We start from the raw sequence: 18,630 nt of genomic DNA on the forward strand, positions 1-18,630 counted from the left end.
GCACGCCCTCTGGCCCGACCTGCGCAGCCGGGCGCGGCGTCTGCTGCTCTTTCTGTCGCTGGCCGACTTGCTCTCGGCCGCCTCCTACTTCTACGGGGTGCTGCAGGACTTCTCGGGCCCCTCGTGGGACTGCGTGCTACAAGGAGCGGTCTCCTCCTTCGCCAACACTAGCTCCTTCTTCTGGACGGTGGCCATCGCCCTCTACCTATACCTCAGCATCGTCCACGCCGCGCGGGGGCCGCGGACCGACCGCCTACTCTGGGCCTTCCACGCTGTCAGGTGCGTGTGGCATTGCTGCTTCCGGGGGGGAGGGCACTCAGTCCTACCTTCTGCCGGGTCCTGCCTGCTTTCCTTCGCGCCCCCTCCCGCAGGCCGCGTCTTGGTCAGGCGCCCAGTAGTGCCCTTCAGCATCCCTGGGCCCACAGGAGGGTGCCCAGGTTGCAGGAGCTGTAGATCAAGCCTGTGCATCCCTGCAGAGGGCGTCCCTTGTGCGTGCCCCAGCTGGAGCCTCTTAGCAAGATGGGGAACAGATCTCACCCTCAGGGCCCAGCTCTGAGCACTTAATAGGCACTGGGGCAACACTTTGTGCGCTTTGACTCCTGCTTCACTGTGTTCTGGCCATTCTTGCTGCCCATGGGGAAACGCTCCCCATCCCCAGGATGTGGCTGTGGTGCTGGAAGCCAGGCAACTGCCACCTCCATGCTATAGTGGGTGTGGTACATTCAGCCTCTCCCAGGCCACAGTGTCCCAGCCGTAAAACTTGCAGAGGGACCTACCATCTTTTCATCTTTTTAGTTTTGTCTTTGGTCATTTCTGAACTTCAGGGCCCAGCCGCCATTCTGGGTGATCTTGACTTTCCAGAATTCAAGAGCTCTAAGGCAGGTCAATAACAACCCATTGAGTGTAAGAAAGCTGACAGCTGACAGCAGTCTCTGAGAACAAGGAAACCCAAGGCCTTGCCCTGTGATGCCCTAGCCTTCAAGCATCTCAGCAAGAAAGCCCTACCCAAATAGGTCCGTCCTTCCTGGTGTAGTTTCAGGGTTCGAATTTCTCGTGGTGTCCTGTGCTGAAGCAAAGGCAGGAATTCTAGGGCTGGTTTACTCTTCTCCTTCCCCCAGATCAGAGCACCAAAGACTGTCCTAATTATAGATCCTTTCTATTAAAAACTTGAGTGTTTTCCAAGGACTAAGAGGATAGTCAGCACTTTGGTAGAGACAGGTCACCTGGGTGTCACACGCTGAGGCAGCCAGCTGGGAAGAGTCACTTGACCTCTAGCTCTAGTAGCTGCTGGATGAAGGCCAGTTGGTCCCTGAGAAACTAAGGGTCCTGCTTCTCAGCTGTTCAAATCAAAACCTTCACACTGTGTCACTCAAAAAGTGGCTCAGATGCAGGGACCCAGAGAGGGGGGCAACCATTTCTCCTACCCCTTGCAGTGTGTCACCTGAGGCTGACTGTCAGATACCAGCCATCCTTGGTGGCAGCTTGGGTTGAGGTGGGCAGTGTGAACACTGTAGTTCCCAGGTAGTAAAGAAGTATCTAAGACTGGACCTTTCTTTGCAAGAATCTCTTCTCTTCCCAGCTTTTTTTTTTTTTTTTCCAAAATATTTAATACGTTACTTTTTTTAAAGTGATAATCAGGCTAGGTGTGGTGGTGCATGCTTGTAATCTCAGCTGTTCAGAGGATTATAAGTTCAAGGCCAGTCTGGGCAACTTAGCAAGAGCCTGTCTCAACATAAAATAAGAAAGCTCAGGGGCGGGGTGGGGGGGGAACTCAATGGTAAGGTGCCCCTGGGTTCAATTCCCAGTTCCAATAAATTAATAAGTAAGGTGATACCCAGAACCTGGTGCAGCTCCTATAGAAGATGGATTTCCTAACAGATCTGAGGTGGGAGTTCTTTCCGTACATTTCTCATCAGGGACCCTATGGCAGGGTTTTTTGAGATGCTAGGGAAGCCTTCCTTCTAGGGAAAGCTGTGTTTGAGGGAATTGTTATAACCTGTCCAACAGGTTATTTATTGACCCAGATCCTCCCAGACTTATTGAGCTTGCTCAGGACTATCCCATATTTTTCTTTGGAGAATTAATTTCTTGTTGCTGAAGGACCTAGTGATGTGATAAAGCTTATCTTTAGGCACAGATTACCTGATCATCCACTTTTGACCATTTCAATATACTAAAAACCAAATGGTTCAGTCTTGGAAACTGTTTTAAAATATGACAATATGGAAGGTGAATATCTAAAGAGTTTTAGATTTTATGTGTATATATATATATATATATATATATATATATATATNACAGCCCCAGCCCAAACAAGGGTTTTTTTTTTTTGGTTGTTGTTGTTGTTTTATTTGTGCTAGTGGGGCTTGGATCCAGGGTGCTCTACCACTGAGCTATATCCCCAGCCCTTTTTTATTTTTTATTTTGAGACAGAGTCTCCCTAAGTTGCCCAGGCTGTCCTTGAACTTGCAATCCTCCTGCCTCAGCCTCCCAAGTCACTGGGATTTATAGGTGTATGTCACCATATCCAGCTAAGAATTGATTTTTTTTAAAACCCACCAATGTCCTGAAAAAGGAACAAAGGATACATTCAGGCAAAATAGTAAAAGCATCTGATAAATGTATATGGAAAACAAATTTAATCCCATTAATAGCCAAAACAACAATGAGGTACCATTCATCAATTAAATTAGATGAAAAAATAATAAGGTAGAATGACAAATGACAGTGAAACTGGTATTTTCCTACATTAGTACTGGCATTATAAATTGAAGTAATCCTTGTAGAAAGTATTTGGTTCATACCCCTGATCCAGTAATCCTATTTCCAGGACCTAGTCTGAGAAGACCATCCAAAATACATACTAAGCTGAAGGTTCAAGGGAGTTTGTGAGGTGGTGTTGTCATAGTGAGAATTTAGAAGCAACCTCAGTGCCCAATAATAGGGGAACAATAAGTGATAGACTATCCTCCCCTTTTGAAATGCCATGTCACTGATGAGTACTAGTTGCAAACTCTCCAGGTTGTATTTTTTAAATGGATGATAAAAAGAGAAGTGAAAAAAAAAAAGCCATCTCTAAAGCTGATTATAGCCGTGGAAACACAGAGGGTCACAGAGAATCCTGCACACTCACAAGCTCCCAGGAAAGCACCTGTGTGGCCCTTGGTGAGCCATAATGACACCTAACATGGTTCCATTTACAGGCTTTTTTTCTCCTCCTTAGAAAAGGAGAATAGCTTAGACTTCATCCTCAGGGAAAGAGTCTTTCATCATGAACTGCATGTGGTTCCTGATGCTTGGTAAAGTGCTGTCCCATTCATTAGCTCATAGAGCACAGGTAATCCAGCCAGATGGACAGGGTGAGCACCCTCCATTCATAGCAGACAAGATGGCCCAAGACCACGCACTTGGGAGGCTTAGGAGTAGAACCTGGTTATGACCCACTCCATGGTCCATGCTCTTGTGATTGTGTCTTGATCTCTAGTTTTTGAAAACTGAGATAGAATTTCAACCATAGGGCTGGGGGTGTAGCCCAGCAGTAGAGCACTTGCTTGCCTAGTATACATGTGGTCCTGGGTTCCATCCCCAGCCCACGCACGCAGGTGTGCACACAAATAATAATTTCAACAATTATTTATTCTTTTTTCCCACATATTAATATTTTATCATGTTAGCTTTTTCCTCTCCAGTTACTTTTTCCAGAACCACTTAAGAGTCACAGACATGATACCCCCTCAACCCAGAATACCTCAGTGTGTACTGCCAGAAGGCAGCAGTCTCTTACAGAAACATGCACTTACCCAAACCACGAATTTGCCAGGTGCGGTGGCTCACACCTATAATTCCAGCAACCTGGGAGGCTGAGGCAGGGGGATTGCAAGTTCAAAGCCAGCTTCAGCAATTTAGTAAGACCCTGTCTCAAAATAAAAAATATAAAGGCTAGGAATGTGACTCAGTGGTTAAGCATCCCTGGGTTCCATCGCTGATACAAAAAAAAAAAAAAAAAAAGGCAGGAAATTAGCAGGAGGAACACTGTTACCTGATTGGTGGGCTTTATCGAGATATTTGTCCATTGCCTAACAGCATCCCTCAGAGCAAAAGAAAATCCCTCGGACCTTGACTTTCCATGGCTCTTTACTCCCCTTCAGTTCTTCCATCTGTTATAACACTGACATTTTGAAGAGTGCAGGAAGATACCAGTTTCACCAGCATTTTTCCTAAATGTTCTGCCGAACTTCATAGAATGTTCCTGGGTTTGTCTGAAGCTTCCTCCTGATTGCTTTCAGGTCTGCACTTGGATCCCAGAAGCCCATCCCCCCACCCCGGGGTGACTCTGGATGTTCCCTTAGTGGTGATGTGGCTCTGATGGCTCAGCCCAGGTGGTATCTGCAGCCTCCCCGGCTGCAGAGTTACTGCTTTCCTTTTGTAATTACGGTTTTGCTTTCGTGAGTGTGTGTCACCTGAGGGAGGGGCTGGGGCTGCAGAGAAGGGAACATTTGCCTTCCTTCTGTAAGACCAGTGAGGTAAACCTTCAACTGTCCCCGCCTGCAGCCCTCTGCAGCTCCTACTTCCCCAAGGTCGAGGCTCCTTTAGTGACGCAAAGTGGGGTCAGGTCAGTGGAGCCAGGTGACAGCCCTCGTCCTATCTGCTTGGGGGTGGCTGGGTTGGGGGGTTCATCTCGCAGGATCAGGTGCAGTCTGGGCCGGGCCAGGGCATCTCCAGCAGTCTCTGAGTTTCTTCAGGCTCTGCTGAGGTGAGAGGGGCGAGCAGGACCGGCCAGTGCTCCGCACCCACCCTCTGGAGCTTTCTTGGAGTCACTGCAGGAGAAGGAGTCTGGCACCCCAAACCAACCCTAAAAACCCTGCTCTGCGGGGGAGTGGGAAGTCCCAACACGGCAAAAAGGGGAAACAGGGCCCTGAGAGGGAGGCCCTAAGTTCTATAATTGGAAAGGAGCTCGCGGTGCAGCAGAAGTGGCGGCCTTGGGCAGAGCTGAGTCTCAGGTCGTCCCTGCTGTTATCTGCACGGCTGTCCCCTCCACAACTCATGTTGACATTTCATCACCTCGGTAGCAGAATTAAGAAGGGGACCTTTGAGAGCTGGTGTGCTGGGGCTCAGTGGGTTTGCAGAGTTGTGCTGCTACTGGAAGAGAGGGTAGTTTGGTCCCCACTCTTTCTCTATCTCCAGATACCCCTCAACCTTCCTCCATGGGGTGACCCTTACCAGATGCTGGCACCCGGCTCTTGCACTCCCCGACATCTAGACCTTGAGCCAAAGAAGTTTCTGTTGTTTGTGACTTGCCCAGCCTGAGACTCTCTGTTACAGCAGCAGAACGTGAACTAAGACACTCCCTCCACAGAGAGCCCTGAGTGAGGGATGCACAAGGTAGCTTCGGGAATGGCACCCCTTGTCACCACTCCCCAAAGGGACAAAAGTTGAACTAGCTTTTGTTTGTTCCCCAAAAAAGGCTTTCTGGATTACCATGAGATGGTGAGGTCACAGCACCAAGTTGGTGTGTGCAACTGAGGACCAGTACCAGGGGCCAGGAGCACAGAGGCTGCCGGCCCCTTGGCCCTTCCCGGGCCTAGTGGCCAGGAACCCAGGGGGTAGGAAGCACCTCTGAGCTGAGGGCTGTGGATGGTGGCACCAAAGCTGCAGTGACCCATGGCAGCCTGGCCCAGTGGCTGACTCACTTAACCTCCCCCACGGCCTAGCGCTCTGCCCCATGAGCTGGACAAGTGTCCATTGTACCCGGCCAGCGGCCTCTCACCAGCCTTACTCCCCACAGCTGGGCGCCCCCGGCCTTGAGCTCTCAGGAGTTTTCTAAATTGGCACATTGTTGCAGGGTGTGTGGTTTTGTTCCCAAAGCATTTTTTTGAGTTATGTTAGCATTCAAGACTCTCTGTTGCCACATACTCACAACAGGAGCGGCTATTTGGCCCACAGGGGAGAAAGAAGGCCCCCTTTGTTTTCTCCAGCAGGTGCCCACCTCCAAAATTTGAAGGAGGAGTGGGGTTTGAGGTGAGGGAGAGGCGCAGTGTCTCCAGCTCTCGCAGCTCAGCCCTTTGTGGGACCCGAGGCAGGGGGCAGGGATTGAAGCCATCTTTGGAAAGCGTTGGGCAGCTCCGATCTTTACATGAAGTGAGGGGGTGTCCCCCAACCCTGACTGGTGGGAGAGGTCAGGGGCCACATGACGCTCTCACAGGCAGAGCTGGGGTCTGGAGGGACCAGGCTCTGGACGGGAATTGTCGGGAGCCCGGAGCTGGCTCTGCCGGAGGCCACGGCTACCTGTCCTCAGACAATAAATGCCAGGAAATTCAAGGATAGGAGGCCGTTTGCTCACCTCGAAGCTAATCCTGTGTGGCAAGTCCAGTTCCACTTCCCTGCAGGACACTTATGACAGAAAGGATACTGAGTTCCCAGAAGGTCCCCTCCCCAGGTCGCCTGGGTCCCTGACCAGCACCACCAGTTTGGGCATGGTGGGGAGCTTCCCATTCATCCCTTCCCTTGATGGTTTGTTGGAAGCCGCTTGTGCTAATCAGCTCAGGCTGCGGTGACTAGGTGGCTCAAGCAGCAACAATTTCCTCTTTCACAGCTCTGGGGGACGAAAGCCCAGGACAAGGTGTGGGCAGGGCTGGCTCCTCCTGAGGCCTCTCTCCTTGGCTTGTGGATGGCATCTTCTCCAAGTGTCCCCACCTAGTTGTCATGTGTACATGTCTGTCCTGATCTCTTCCTGTGAAGACCCAACCCTATGGGATTAGGACCCACTCTGGTGACCTCATTTTAACTTAATTGACTCTTGAAAAATTTCATCTCCAAACACACAGTCACGTTCCCAGGTCCTGAGGGTTAGGACTTCAACAGATGAATTTCAGGGACACGCAGTTCAACCAGTAACTCTCTGATAGGGGAGGAAGCCGTGCAGTCTGGCTAGGCAAACACGAACCAAGGGCCCAGGTGATTCTGGGAGAAGCCTGGGTTCTCCCTCCGGGCAGGGATCTGCTCCGGGTGTAGGCTTCTCCGGCTAGGCAGGCCCAGCCCAGACACCCCCAGCCTTATCAGTCACCTGCTCTAACCCCACTCTTCCCTCCACGCTCCTCGTTTAGCTTCCCCCTTTGGCCATCTCTGTGCAGGGGCTGAGGATTAGCAGAACTTCCTGGGACTGTGGGGCCACCCCGGGACCACGTGGGTCGTAATCAAGTCAGTCCCTGGTCTCCTCCAGGAGCAGGCATCTCTGAACTAGTTCTGACTTTAGTTTTTGACTGTCGGCTGCTTTTTCAAAGGGGGAAAACTGTCACGTCAGAATTGTAGTAAACCACTGTAAGGGCAGCTGAGCTTCTCAGAGGACCCAGGAACACCAACATTCTCCTCACCCTGGGGCTCCTCTTTCTCTCTTCTGCCCAGTGGTATCCCGGAATCAGCTGGGAAGACCCACTTGTAGGGAATTTTGTGAGCTGATTGTTAGATACCACCATTACTAAAAATTAACCTCTATTTTGCGTTAATCCTCATTAATTACATTAATGCTCCACGCTGGGTGCTGGAGGTTGTTCACCTCTATCACATGTACGTCACAGAAATACTGTAGAACCGTGTGCTTGTGCTGCGGCCTCTGTTCCTATCTACCGATGCTGGTGGCCTGACACTGGCCATGGTGGGACTATTACACCACGGACTCAGCAAACAGTACAAACAAAGGTGTGGTCCATTGCTTTGTGGATTCCGTGAAGCTGAGGTTGGCAAACTTTTCCCATGAGGGACTTGAGGGTATTTCCAGGCTTTGCGGCCTCAGTTGAAACTGCCCAATCCTGCTGCAAAACAGTCTTAGGGAATATGTAAATGAATGAGTGTGGCTGTGTTGCAATAAAACTTTATTAAAAAAAAAAACAGGGGGCTGGGATTGTGGCTCAGAGGTAGAGCGCTCGCCTAGCGTGCGTGAGGCACTGGGTTCGATCCTCAGCACCACATAAATATAAAATAAAGACATTGTGTCCACCTATAATTAAAAAATAACCAGATTTGTCCCGAGTGCTGCAGTTTGCCAGGCCTTGATCTAGACTTTAGCACATTTTGAACCTAAAAGTGTGACCACCGAACTTAAGCAGAGTTGGCCGCCATGTTTGGGCAGGAGGAAGCCAATCTTTTAGGCAGAAGGTGAGGAGAAGAGGTGGTGTCGTGGGACACCAGTAAATGAGGAAACTCCTCCAGTGTGGGAGAACTAGTGCCTGGTGAGCAGAGAGGTCGCTCCGTCACTGACCAGTGAAGCTCCAGCAGGGCTTGTTTTCTGCATTTCACGTTCATCTTTTACATGTTCAGGAAAATGAAAGCATAAACCAACTTCATGGGATGGGACTGTTCTCATTTGCTGACCACATCCATAGGTGGGCTGTGGATACCAGGGTTCAGGAAAAAAAAATCAGCAAAGTCATTCTGTGAGAATCGGTCGTAGGGAATTGACAATAAGGAGTTTTGTGTATTGTGTTTTTATTTTTAGATTATGCGCTTTGCATCTTGATATCAGCGCAACTTAAGATAATTTGTATATGCATGAATACACACACACACATACACACACACACGTACATCACACATCACACATCTGCATTTTTCTGATGAGCCGGTTGTGAAACATGAAGCGTGCCATGGCCTGATCCATAAGTCTGCGACTCGGGTCCAGCCTGCTCTGTGGGACTATTAGGACATTCCTCCTCCTCTGTCCCCACCAGATCCCTGATACCACCTTTTCCCACCACCCACTTAAGTACCTCCCTAGCAGCTTCTGGCCCCAACCTGGCTGCCGAGATGTGAGCTCAAGGTCCTTCCACCACTGCCTGTTGCTCAAGCTCCCTTCCTTAGCCCTTTCCCAACCCTCCCCCTTGTGGTCTTCTCTCTAGCTGTTTCATTATCCCTCTTAGCCCAAGCACACCCCAGTAGTACAGAAGAAATATGTCACTTCATACCTTTAGAACTACAGATCTAAACTCCGTGTGCAGGTCTGTCACTGTGTGGTCCCCAGGTTTCCTGTAAGGCCCATCCGGATGCAGAAGGGAAAGGGAATACTCCCCTCCCCACTCCCAGGAGCCTGGACCTGGGAGCCAGCCTCCTTCTCCTGCCCAGCCGATGGGAGGCCGCCCTGCCTGAGACTTGGCTGAAGTCCAGTCTCCTTCAGGGAAACTGTCCCCACATGTGGCACTAGTACTATTCCCATTCCCAGAATTCCTGCAAGGAGTCTTGAAAACCATAATGTGGTGAAAAACACATTCTGGCCTTACGATTGGAGTTTTAACACTTCTTTTTGCTTTTTTTCAATTCTGGGAATTGAACCCAGGATCACTCTATCACTGAGCCTGAACTGGAAGCAGTGGCACACACAGTGGCTTGGGAGGCTGAGGCAGGAGGATTGCAAGTTCAAAGCCAGTCTTGGGAACATGGTGAGGCCCTGAGCAACTTAACTAGAACCTGTCTAAAATAAAAAATAAAAAGGGCTGGCGATCTGGCTCAGTGGTTAAGCATCCTTGGGTTCAACCCCCTAATACCAATAAATGAATGAATGAATGAACGAATGAACGAAAAGGCTGGGGCTGGTGCTCAGTGGTCAAGTGTTCCTGCTCCAGTACCACCAAAATAAGATGACAGTCGCTGCTGCCCCCTGCTGAAGGTGACAGTAACTGCCCCTGGCAGCTGTTCCTGGTCTCCCCACAAAGGGCAGCAACAAGGACAGAGTGGATGGTTGTCTGGGTCACCTCTGTTCTGAGTGTCCTGCACCCAGCCAGGCCGAGGGAGTGGACGTCCCCCCTCCAGCCCCCATGCTGCCCCTCTGCTGGCCTGGCAGCGTGTGGAAAGCCTCGCCCAGGCACAGCATCTAGGGGAGTTTGGGCAACAGACTCAGGTGGAACTTAACCTCGTCCGTCGCTGGTCTCCAGCTTCCTGTCAGAAGGGCCCACATTCCTGACACTGAGTTCTCGACACATGGCCAGTTTCTGAACTAACCCTGTTGCTGGCGTCACTGATGGGACTGTTTCCGTAGACTGTTCTGTTCTCTGAGCCACTGGCCCCGCACGTGGGTACTTGTGTCCATTCCTGGGGTCAGAAACCATGTGCAGCACCAGTGTCTACACCACAGGCCGGGTCCTGGAACAACAGTCTTGCAGTAGCAGACACATGCTTATCTGGTTGTTCCCATACGGTCCCCTCTGTCATCGTCCCCACTCTGTGAGGAGAACACTGGCGCGTGGAAGCTAAATAACTTCCGCAGAAGGAGCAGAGTCATGACTTGGACCCATCCCAATGCATCAAAGTCCAAGCTCTTAATGGCCCTCTCTGCCATCTCAATGCCACCGGAAGCCACATGCGGCTTTTGGTTGTATCCCTGATCTATTTAAGCTGCTTTGTAAGGAGCTGGGCAGAGAACTTGGGGAAGGGACTTGGGCCTGATCCCAGCTGTGCTGCTATGGGGACGTGCTCCAGAAGGTTGAGCGGGGCATTGACCTTGAGGTTGGGGGCTGTCTGGCTTTATGCTTTAGAGGGGATATGCTCACATCCCCCTTCTAGACCCTGAAATCGGCCTGCCCAGCACTTCACCACACCCATGTATGCACCCTCTGTGTACCCAAGGGTATACCAAGGCTGGCTGGGGGCTGCCTGCTGATGGCATGCATGCACAGCCCGGACACACAGGCTGGATTGGCACCATGGTGCCTAGGCCCCTCTGGAAGGAGCCATGCATGTGGGAGCCAGCTCTCGCCCACCATGTCCTAGCATTAATCTCTTAGGAGGCCTGGAATGCTAGGTTGGAGCCAGGCTCCCTGAGCAACACCTGCCCCTTCTTATTTCCCAGGACACTATCTGCTCTAGGCCTGGGGGAGCGCTCTCCTCCCCAAAAGAGCCTCCCCAGGCATCTCTGCCCATGCTGACGTCGCTGGGCACCTGGCCTGACCTCCGGGCCTCCTCTTCCTTGTTATTCCTCAGCTGGGGTGTCCCGCTGACCATCACAGTGGCAGCTGTCTCCCTAAAGAAGATCGGCTATGATGCCTCTGACGTGTCTGTGGGCTGGTGCTGGATCGACCTGGAGGCCGAGGACCGCCTGCTGTGGATGCTCTTGACCGGGAAGCTGTGGGAGATGCTGGCTTACATCCTGCTGCCCCTGCTGTACCTCCTGGTCAGGAAGCACATCAACAGAGCGGTAGGTGCCCACTGTGACGGCCCTTGGGGGACAGAACTAGTTTGAGGCCAGAGGGACAACATGCTGGCCACGTATCCAGCCCGGGGCCACGCGCTTTGTTACAGGAGGGTAACAGGTGGTGTGTGCGCCTGGGCCCTGTCAGGAGCCTGTCCCATTGTTCCTCCTTCAGTAGGTGAGGAAGCAGAGTTAAGGGGCCTGCCGGAAAGTCTGGGGCTCCCAAGGATTGAGCTGAAATCAGCAGAAGGAGCCTGGAGCCCGTCCTCAGCCACAGCCCTCCACTGCCCCCGTGTGGACAGCCATCCGAGGTTGCTTGCACTTAGGAATTTAGACACAAGTTGAGGATGTGTCCCAGTGGAACTGCCCGCCCCCCCAAGGGAGGACGGCGAATTGCGTGATCAGTGATGCAAATAACCCGCCTCACCATCCTCAGCGATCAGGACAGTGTCATAAGTGGTCGGCTTTGCAGGAATTTATAAATCAGTAGGGAGGACTGGCCAGAAAGGTGGTTTATAATGAGGATGAAAACATGGATCCTGCCTCCCTCCAGAGAGGAAGAAGCTTCAGTAATTAAGGTAAAAGGCAAATATGACGCGTGGCCAGAGCAGCAAGGTAGATTTCAAGAAATCCTCCCAGTTCAGGCCTCCTGCCTGGTGCTGGTGCTGGTGAGAGTCCGCATCCTTCTGGCCTGGCTGTAGGAGGGAGTGTCCCGACCTTTAAGTCATTCTGGGATTGTTTGTTTGGTTTCTTTTTGTGTAAGTCTGGGTCCTGTATGGAATTGAACCCAGAGCCTCACACTTAGGTCGCTGAGCCACGCACACCCAGGTCACCCTGTTGACTAAGCAGCCACTTCTGAGTTGGGATGCTTCTTGCAGCTGTCTGTGACCTTGGGCCACCTAATTCTTCCCCTGTAGTCCCCATCTGTCTTCTCAAGACATCTGGTTCTCTTTTGGCTCTTTACACAGAAATGTAGCTGGCCGGCCCAGCTGTGCAGCCCTCTCTGGCTCTGCTGGAGTCCTTGCTGGAGGGGCAAGATCTAGCAGTGGCTCTGAAGTTGCTTTTGTCCTCCCGCACGCCTGTGACTTGGTCCTCTCCATCCCCACCTTCTCTCTCCCACTCTCCTGGGAAGGCCCAGGGCTCCCAGTAGAGGTCCCCAGGCTCTGCCTTCTGGAGAAGCCCTTTTGTGTGTGTCCCGCTGACTCTCACCCTTTCTGCAGCAGAGCAGGAAGCCTGGGGACCCCGTGCCTGCCAGGCTGACTCCTGCGTGTGACAATGGGTTCTCTTTTTACAACTTGGCAAGTCTTTTCAAATAAAAAGGAATAAAGTGGGCAAGGAGGTGAGACTGCGCACGTTGTTCCCTCCCTGGAGCTAGCAGGACAGCTAAAAATAAGTGAGCAGGGAGCAGCTCTGTTCTGAAGAGGAGCCCGGTCTGGGCCCAGATCTCCAGCCCATGACCCCTCTGTCCTCCCATAGGAAGTTCCCCCAAACCTGCAGCTCCAAAGGGTAGGGCTGGAAGCTCTCTGGGCTGCCCCCAAGGCTGCAAGGGTCGAGGTGCTCTGCCCACGTGAGCCCAGACACCTGGGTGCTCAGGGAGGCCCAGGTGTGCATTGCTCCCTGCACCTAGGCCTTTGGGGTCCCAGACAGGCTCGGCTGAGGCTCGGTGCATGTCTTTGGTCTGTGTTGGCTCACCTATTTTTACAAATTGGGTTTTGATCTGGAACAGAGCCTCCTCCCTCTCGTGAAAGACATTCCCAGGAGTCGGGAAGCCAAGGCAGGTTCCAGCTGCCCTTCCTGTGGTGGGTGGGTGGGTAGGGACACGATAGTCCTGTGCTGGGGGGTCTTGTGTTCTAGAAGTGGGGTGCACTAGTGGGAACAAGTTGAAAACAAGGGTGGCTGATGTCAGAGGATGGAGATGACAGGAGCTAGAACAGACAACAGCCAAGGGCCGGATGTAGGGAGGGGGCAGCTGGGAAACAGCTGGGCAGGGTGTCAGCCTCGTCCAGCAGGTGACCTGGGAGCAGAGGCTTGGAGAGGGTGAGGGAGCGACCCAGGAGGCTGAGGCAGGAGGATCACAAGTTCCAGGCAAGACATGTCTCAAAATAAAAAATAAAAAGGGCTGGGTGTGGCTCAGTGGTTGAGCACCCCTGGATCCAATCCCCAGATTAGAAGAAGGAGGGGTAGGAGGGGGAGGCAGCAGCGAGGGAGTGACCACACAAACCAAGAGGGGAAAGCATTCCAGACACAGGCAACGGCCAGCACCGAGCCCGGGCTGGAGGCCTGCTGGGAGAACAGTAGGGGACCCTGTGGCTGGGGTGGCGGGAACTAGGGGACAGGGGTGGGAACGAGCACTCACCCACCCGCCTCGGGCTTTCAGGGAGCCCTCTGCTTCTGTGTTGAGAATGGACCGCAGGTGGGGAGGTGGCCGGGAGGAGGGGGGGGGCTGGGACACCGTTCCTGGCACCTGGAGAAGTGGCGATGGTGCTGGGGCCGGGGCGTGCGTGGTGGTGGGCAGGAGGGTCTGCAGGACCCACCTGTGAGTTGGACGGAAACTGGGGGAGAGAGAAGAGTGGAGGAAGATGCCCACGTGTCTGGCCCAGGAATCGAGGAAGATGGAGCTTCCCCTGGCAGATGGGCAAGCACACGAGGGCCAAGGCCAGGCGTCCCTCTGAGGCCCGAGGAGTTTCGGCGTCTTTGGGACACCCCCTGTGCAGATGGGGTGTGGGCAGTGATCTGCAAGTCGAGGGTTTGGAAAAGGGGCCAGTTTGGAACAGGTCAGAGGCTCCAGAGCATCAGGCCCAGGAGGCCCCAGAGGCCCCGCTCCTGCCTTCCTGGCTAGTTAGTGTAGGTGCCCAGGAAGACAGGGCAGCTGTGGGCGGAAGTGGCCAGAGAGCCGTTTGGTCAGGTCTGCTCTTGTCCCCTGTGCAGCGGGAAGCGCTCTCGGAGTACCGGCCCATCCTCTGCGACACACACCAGCTGCAGCGCCGCTCCTCCTCTGTGGCTGACAAGAAGCTGGTCCTCATCCCCCTCATCTTCATCTGCCTCCGCGTCTGGAGCACTGTGCGTTTCGTCCTGACCCTCTGTGGCTCCCCGGCCGTGCGGATACCAGTGCTGGTCGTTCTGCATGTAGGTCTGCCCTCTCCACCCGGCTGCCCCTCCGTGGCATGGCCAGATCCCCTGTCCCACAGAAGAGTCCCTGTGTCCCAGTTTTAGGGCTGCAGCCAAGGAGCTCCGTCTCCTTCCCTGCCCCGGGTGGGCAGCGGCCTAGGACAGGGAAGTGGGAGCTGAGCACCCAGGGCAGCCTCCCAGGGCAGGGAGGGCAGGAAAGGTCCTGGGTCCAGGCAGTTCCACGTGGTGGTCCTGCGACTGCCTGCAGACTGTGCTCAGGCCCCTTCTTTCCTCCCAACAGGGAATCGGCAACACCTTCCAGGGGGGAGCCAACTGCATCATGTTCGTGCTCTGCACCCGTGCCGTCCGCACGCGGCTCGTCTCCCTTTGCTGCTGCTGCTGCTGCTCCCAGCCCTCCACCCAGAGCCCAGCCCGCCCTCCGGGGGCTTCTGTGCCCTCCAAGACCAGAGACGCTCAGGAACCCAGACAGACCCCAGAGGAGCCTCCCAGCACCTGAGCGTTAGCTTGTCCTCACACTGTGTCCCTGTCCGGGACAGGCAGCTTTGTGCATCCCACTGCAGGGACAGGGTGCATTTCTGCTGCACCTGAAGCCCCCGTGGGTGAAGCTCTTGACCTGGTGAGTGAGCAGCCACCAGCTCAGCCTTTCTACCTCCTGAGCCTCAGGCAGCACCTTCCCGGGCCTGTGTCCTGGCGCACCTGGGATTCATCTGGGTGAGCCCAGCATGAAACTCAGAGCCAGTGAGGCAGGACCCTGTCAGGTGCCTCGGAGCAGGGGCTCTCGGTGTTCTGAGGCCACATAGCACTGTTTACAGTTTGAGGGACCCAGAGGTGTGTCCCCTGCCCTGACATCATAGGGCAGATTCCTGGCTTGTCAGGTGTTGGGATCCCCTGAAGAGCCCAGCTTTCCTTGGATAACACTGCTGGTCAGCAGAGGGGCAGTTCCCTTTAAACAGGTCCCCTGAGGTCACCTGTGACTGCCACAAATGAGCACAACCTAGCGCAGCCACTCAGGGACAGTCCCCTGGGTGCTTCCTGGATTCTCTCTTGTTTTGCAGTACTGGGCTTGAACCCAGGGCCTTGATTGAACATGCTCCATAAGCACTCTACACTGAGCTACCTCCCAGGCCTTTTTATTTTGAGACAGAGACTCCCTAAGTTACCCAGGCTGGCTGCAAACTTGTGATCCTCCTGCCTCAGCCTCTGAATAACTGGGAGTACGGGCCAGTGCCACCACATGGGCCCTGGGTTTCCTCTCTGTGGACTGTCCGCCCTTCATGTGGATTGTGTTTTAAGTTTTAGCACAGGCCAGATCCGGAGTCCTCCCCTTGCTGGTCAGTCACATAAACTACATGTCCCCTCCTCCAGTGCCAAGGCAGAGGCGTCCAGGGGAACCCTGAGGACCACACACTCTTTCCTGGTATTTTCACCTACTGCCCTCGTTCTTAGGGTGGGTAGGGAGAGGGCCTGGTTTGCTCACATCCTAGCCTGCGTTTTTGGAGGAAAGATGCTCAGAGAGTAGATGACCCACATGCTGTTTCCTCCTGGAAGGTGAAGGCTTTCAGATTCAGCCTCAGCTAGGGGCAGAGCTCAGAGGTAGAGTGTGTGCTTGGCATGGACAAGGATGGCCATTTGGTCCCTGGCACCAAAAAAAAAAAAAAAAAGATTGAGGCTTTTTGGTGGTTGGTTGGGGGAAGTGGCAGCCTGAGGCCTGGGGAATCATTTACATTTAAAAGAAAAAGGATTCTAAGAAGCATCTATAGCTCTGTAGTCCATAGCTCCTACACCAATACTTCCTCTCATTCCAGAAAGCGATCTCTGCAAGTCACCACAACTGAGAACCTCAGGAAGTAATACATGTGACCTTAGAGGCCGGCAAGGACACCCCCAGCTTTACCCATAAGTGACTTCCCTTGGGTCCTGCCAGAATTCTGCAAAACTGAAATGATTTCCAGACCCAGTAAAATGGCTCTGGATTAAAACCAAAACCATGCTGTGCTATCTGTTTGTTTGACTTTCAAAAGCAAAATCTGTATCAGGAAAGGAGTAGTCATTTTGAGGATTGAGTCTAAAATGCTCGTTTTGGTTTTCTTTGAAAACAGTTCTTTATGAAAGTTAGCAAGAGGGGGGAATCCCCTTAGGATTCAACGAAAGCTCTGGGCTACCGTATGGAAGGTTCCCTACCAGTAGGACATCTCCTGACAGAAACAGCCTCCCCTAAAGAGGTCACAGCAAACCTCCGGGCACACAGCTGGTGAAGACCTTTTAGCATCTAGAATGGGACAGAAATTCAGGGATTTGTTGGCTACAAACAAGAAAATGATCCACAGTTGAGTAAGAGTCCTGGCCCCAGAGCAAAGACATTAGGATAAACTGTTCAGCAGGGAGCTCCAGACAGTGCCCAGAGGCGAGGACCTGGGTCTCCCCAGCTTGGCTGTGCTCAGAAAAGGCCTATAGAGGGAGTTGGGGACTCCAAGAACACCTGCTTTAGGTGCTAGGGCTCATTCAAGTTCTCATTCCATTCTTTTTTGGTGCCATTTTGGTGTCTGGATTGTCTGTTTTTGTAAAAAACCTCCAAACATTTACACCTTGTGTTATTTCCAATTCTGCTTTCTCTGCTGCCCACCTTGGTGCTGCAGATGAACGGTTACCAGGAGTGGCAGTGGTCCGGTGGGCAGGGGAGGGGCTTGTCCACACGCCTTAGGTGCCTTAGCCTTGGCCTCTGGCCCTCCCACCTCACAGAATGCCTTGCCTCTTGCTTAGAGCCAGGGACAGTCAGTCCAGCTGGGTGGGCAGAGTTCAGAACCAAAGGGGAACGGGGGGGGGGAGTTTGCACCCCCACAGCAGGAGGGGCCATCGCTTCTGATCAGAGCCTGACTAGGCTGGCTTCACCCCTTTGACACTTTGCTGGACCCCAGTGGGTTCCGTTACGGTCATTAGTGTTTATCTGCCCCAGCTTAAGGTCATTGCAGCCCCTGACTGTATCCCTGCCCCCCCCCCCCCCCGTCCTTTTGCACAGCTGAATCTTGGTCTTGTAATCAGGTTGACCAGCCACTACCTGCCTCTGTGCTTCTGAGAGTTGGATTTTTTTTTTTTTTGAAGTTGGTTGGTTTGTTCAGTTTTGTTTTTTAATAAAGATTATTCTTTAGCCCAGGCTGAGGGTACGAACAGAACTCTTCACCTGTCTACAATGAGAAAACCTGTTTTTACAGACTTCCTGTTGTGGCATAAGAGAGTGTGAGTTTTTGCACATGCAACATTGTACCGTAAACCCCTGACTGTCTGTGAAAGCCAAAGTCTTGCTATTTTAAATTAAATAAATAAATTATTTTTCTTCTGCAGTTGGGTAAAGGGACTGACCACTGATGTGGGAGGGGTGGGCCTGGAGGCTCAGACTGGCCTACTTCGGGCAGCCTTCCACTCTGCTGAAACCTGGAGAGACATCTCTGCCCTTCTGTGTTGGCAAATGTCCCATAAGGTGCCACCCCATAGGGATAGCCAGTTTCTGAGTTTACTTGGTGAAGATCATGGAGGAAGAAAGTGGGGCGTATTCAAATACAGATTCCTGGGCCCTGTCCACAATGAGGGTCAACAGGTCCAGGTACTTGGCACCCATGACTTGGGCCTAAACTTGCAGGAGGGAGACACTCCAGGGCTGAGCTGCAGGCCCAGTTGCCCATCATGTCTCACTTTTTGATGGTACCTGGTGAATCACTGCATCTGCCTTGCAGGCTTCCTGATAGGGATGTGTGGGACTCTGGGAGCTCTTCTCTGAAAGGCTGTGCTCTGAAGGCATTTCAAAACCAGGGAGAGGAGCCAGCGGCTTTGCTTGCACAACCCAAGTGGCCTGCTTTAGGCTTTTTTTGTTTGTTTGTTTTGTTTTTTGAGACAGGCTCTTGCTGAGATGCTGAGGCTGGCTTTGAACTTGTGATCCTCCTGCCTCAGCCTCCCAAGCCACCCCTGGCCTAGGCACATATTAATCATTGCATCTTAGAACGTTGCCCTCCTATATCTCTCAAGCTTTGTTTCTTCATTCTTCTTTCTGGATTTTGTGAAGTCAAAACAACATTAGCCTCTGGAAATGATACCTTTTAACACTAATTTTGTTATTTAGGTGCAACGTGCAAATTTAAGGAATACTAAATTGCAGTTTCTTCTTTGGGGTAACCCTTTGCAGTCTTTTAGCGATTCTGTCTGGCTTTTGTATCTCTAAACTCCATGCCATGCGCTTACCTGGGAGAAAAATGGAAGAAGCCACTCCCAGCCTATCTCTAGGGATCCACCTTGGCATGACTACAGCCATCTTGGTCATAAATGCCAACTCACCCACC

At 52.6% G+C, this 18,630-nt stretch overlaps 1 protein-coding gene across 1 annotated transcript in view; it reads left to right on the plus strand.

The window, feature by feature from the left end:
• The window catches only part of Gpr157 (G protein-coupled receptor 157), a gene marked incomplete at its 5' end in the record, with an annotated part of 17,648 nt that extends 8 nt beyond the window's left edge, over positions 1–17,640 (plus strand). The window contains 4 exons of the mRNA XM_015501306.2: positions 1–279; positions 10,966–11,179; positions 14,102–14,299; positions 14,583–17,640. The exon at positions 1–279 is cut by the window's left edge and continues 8 nt beyond it. Coding sequence (XP_015356792.1) covers positions 1–279; positions 10,966–11,179; positions 14,102–14,299; positions 14,583–14,798 — 907 coding nt within the window. The remainder of the gene's footprint in view (positions 280–10,965; positions 11,180–14,101; positions 14,300–14,582) is intronic.
• Between the last annotated feature and the right edge of the window lie 990 nt (positions 17,641–18,630).

The sequence above is a fragment of the Marmota marmota genome, unplaced genomic scaffold (assembly GCF_001458135.2).
Source record: "Marmota marmota marmota unplaced genomic scaffold, marMar, whole genome shotgun sequence".
NCBI lineage: Eukaryota > Metazoa > Chordata > Mammalia > Rodentia > Sciuridae > Marmota > Marmota marmota.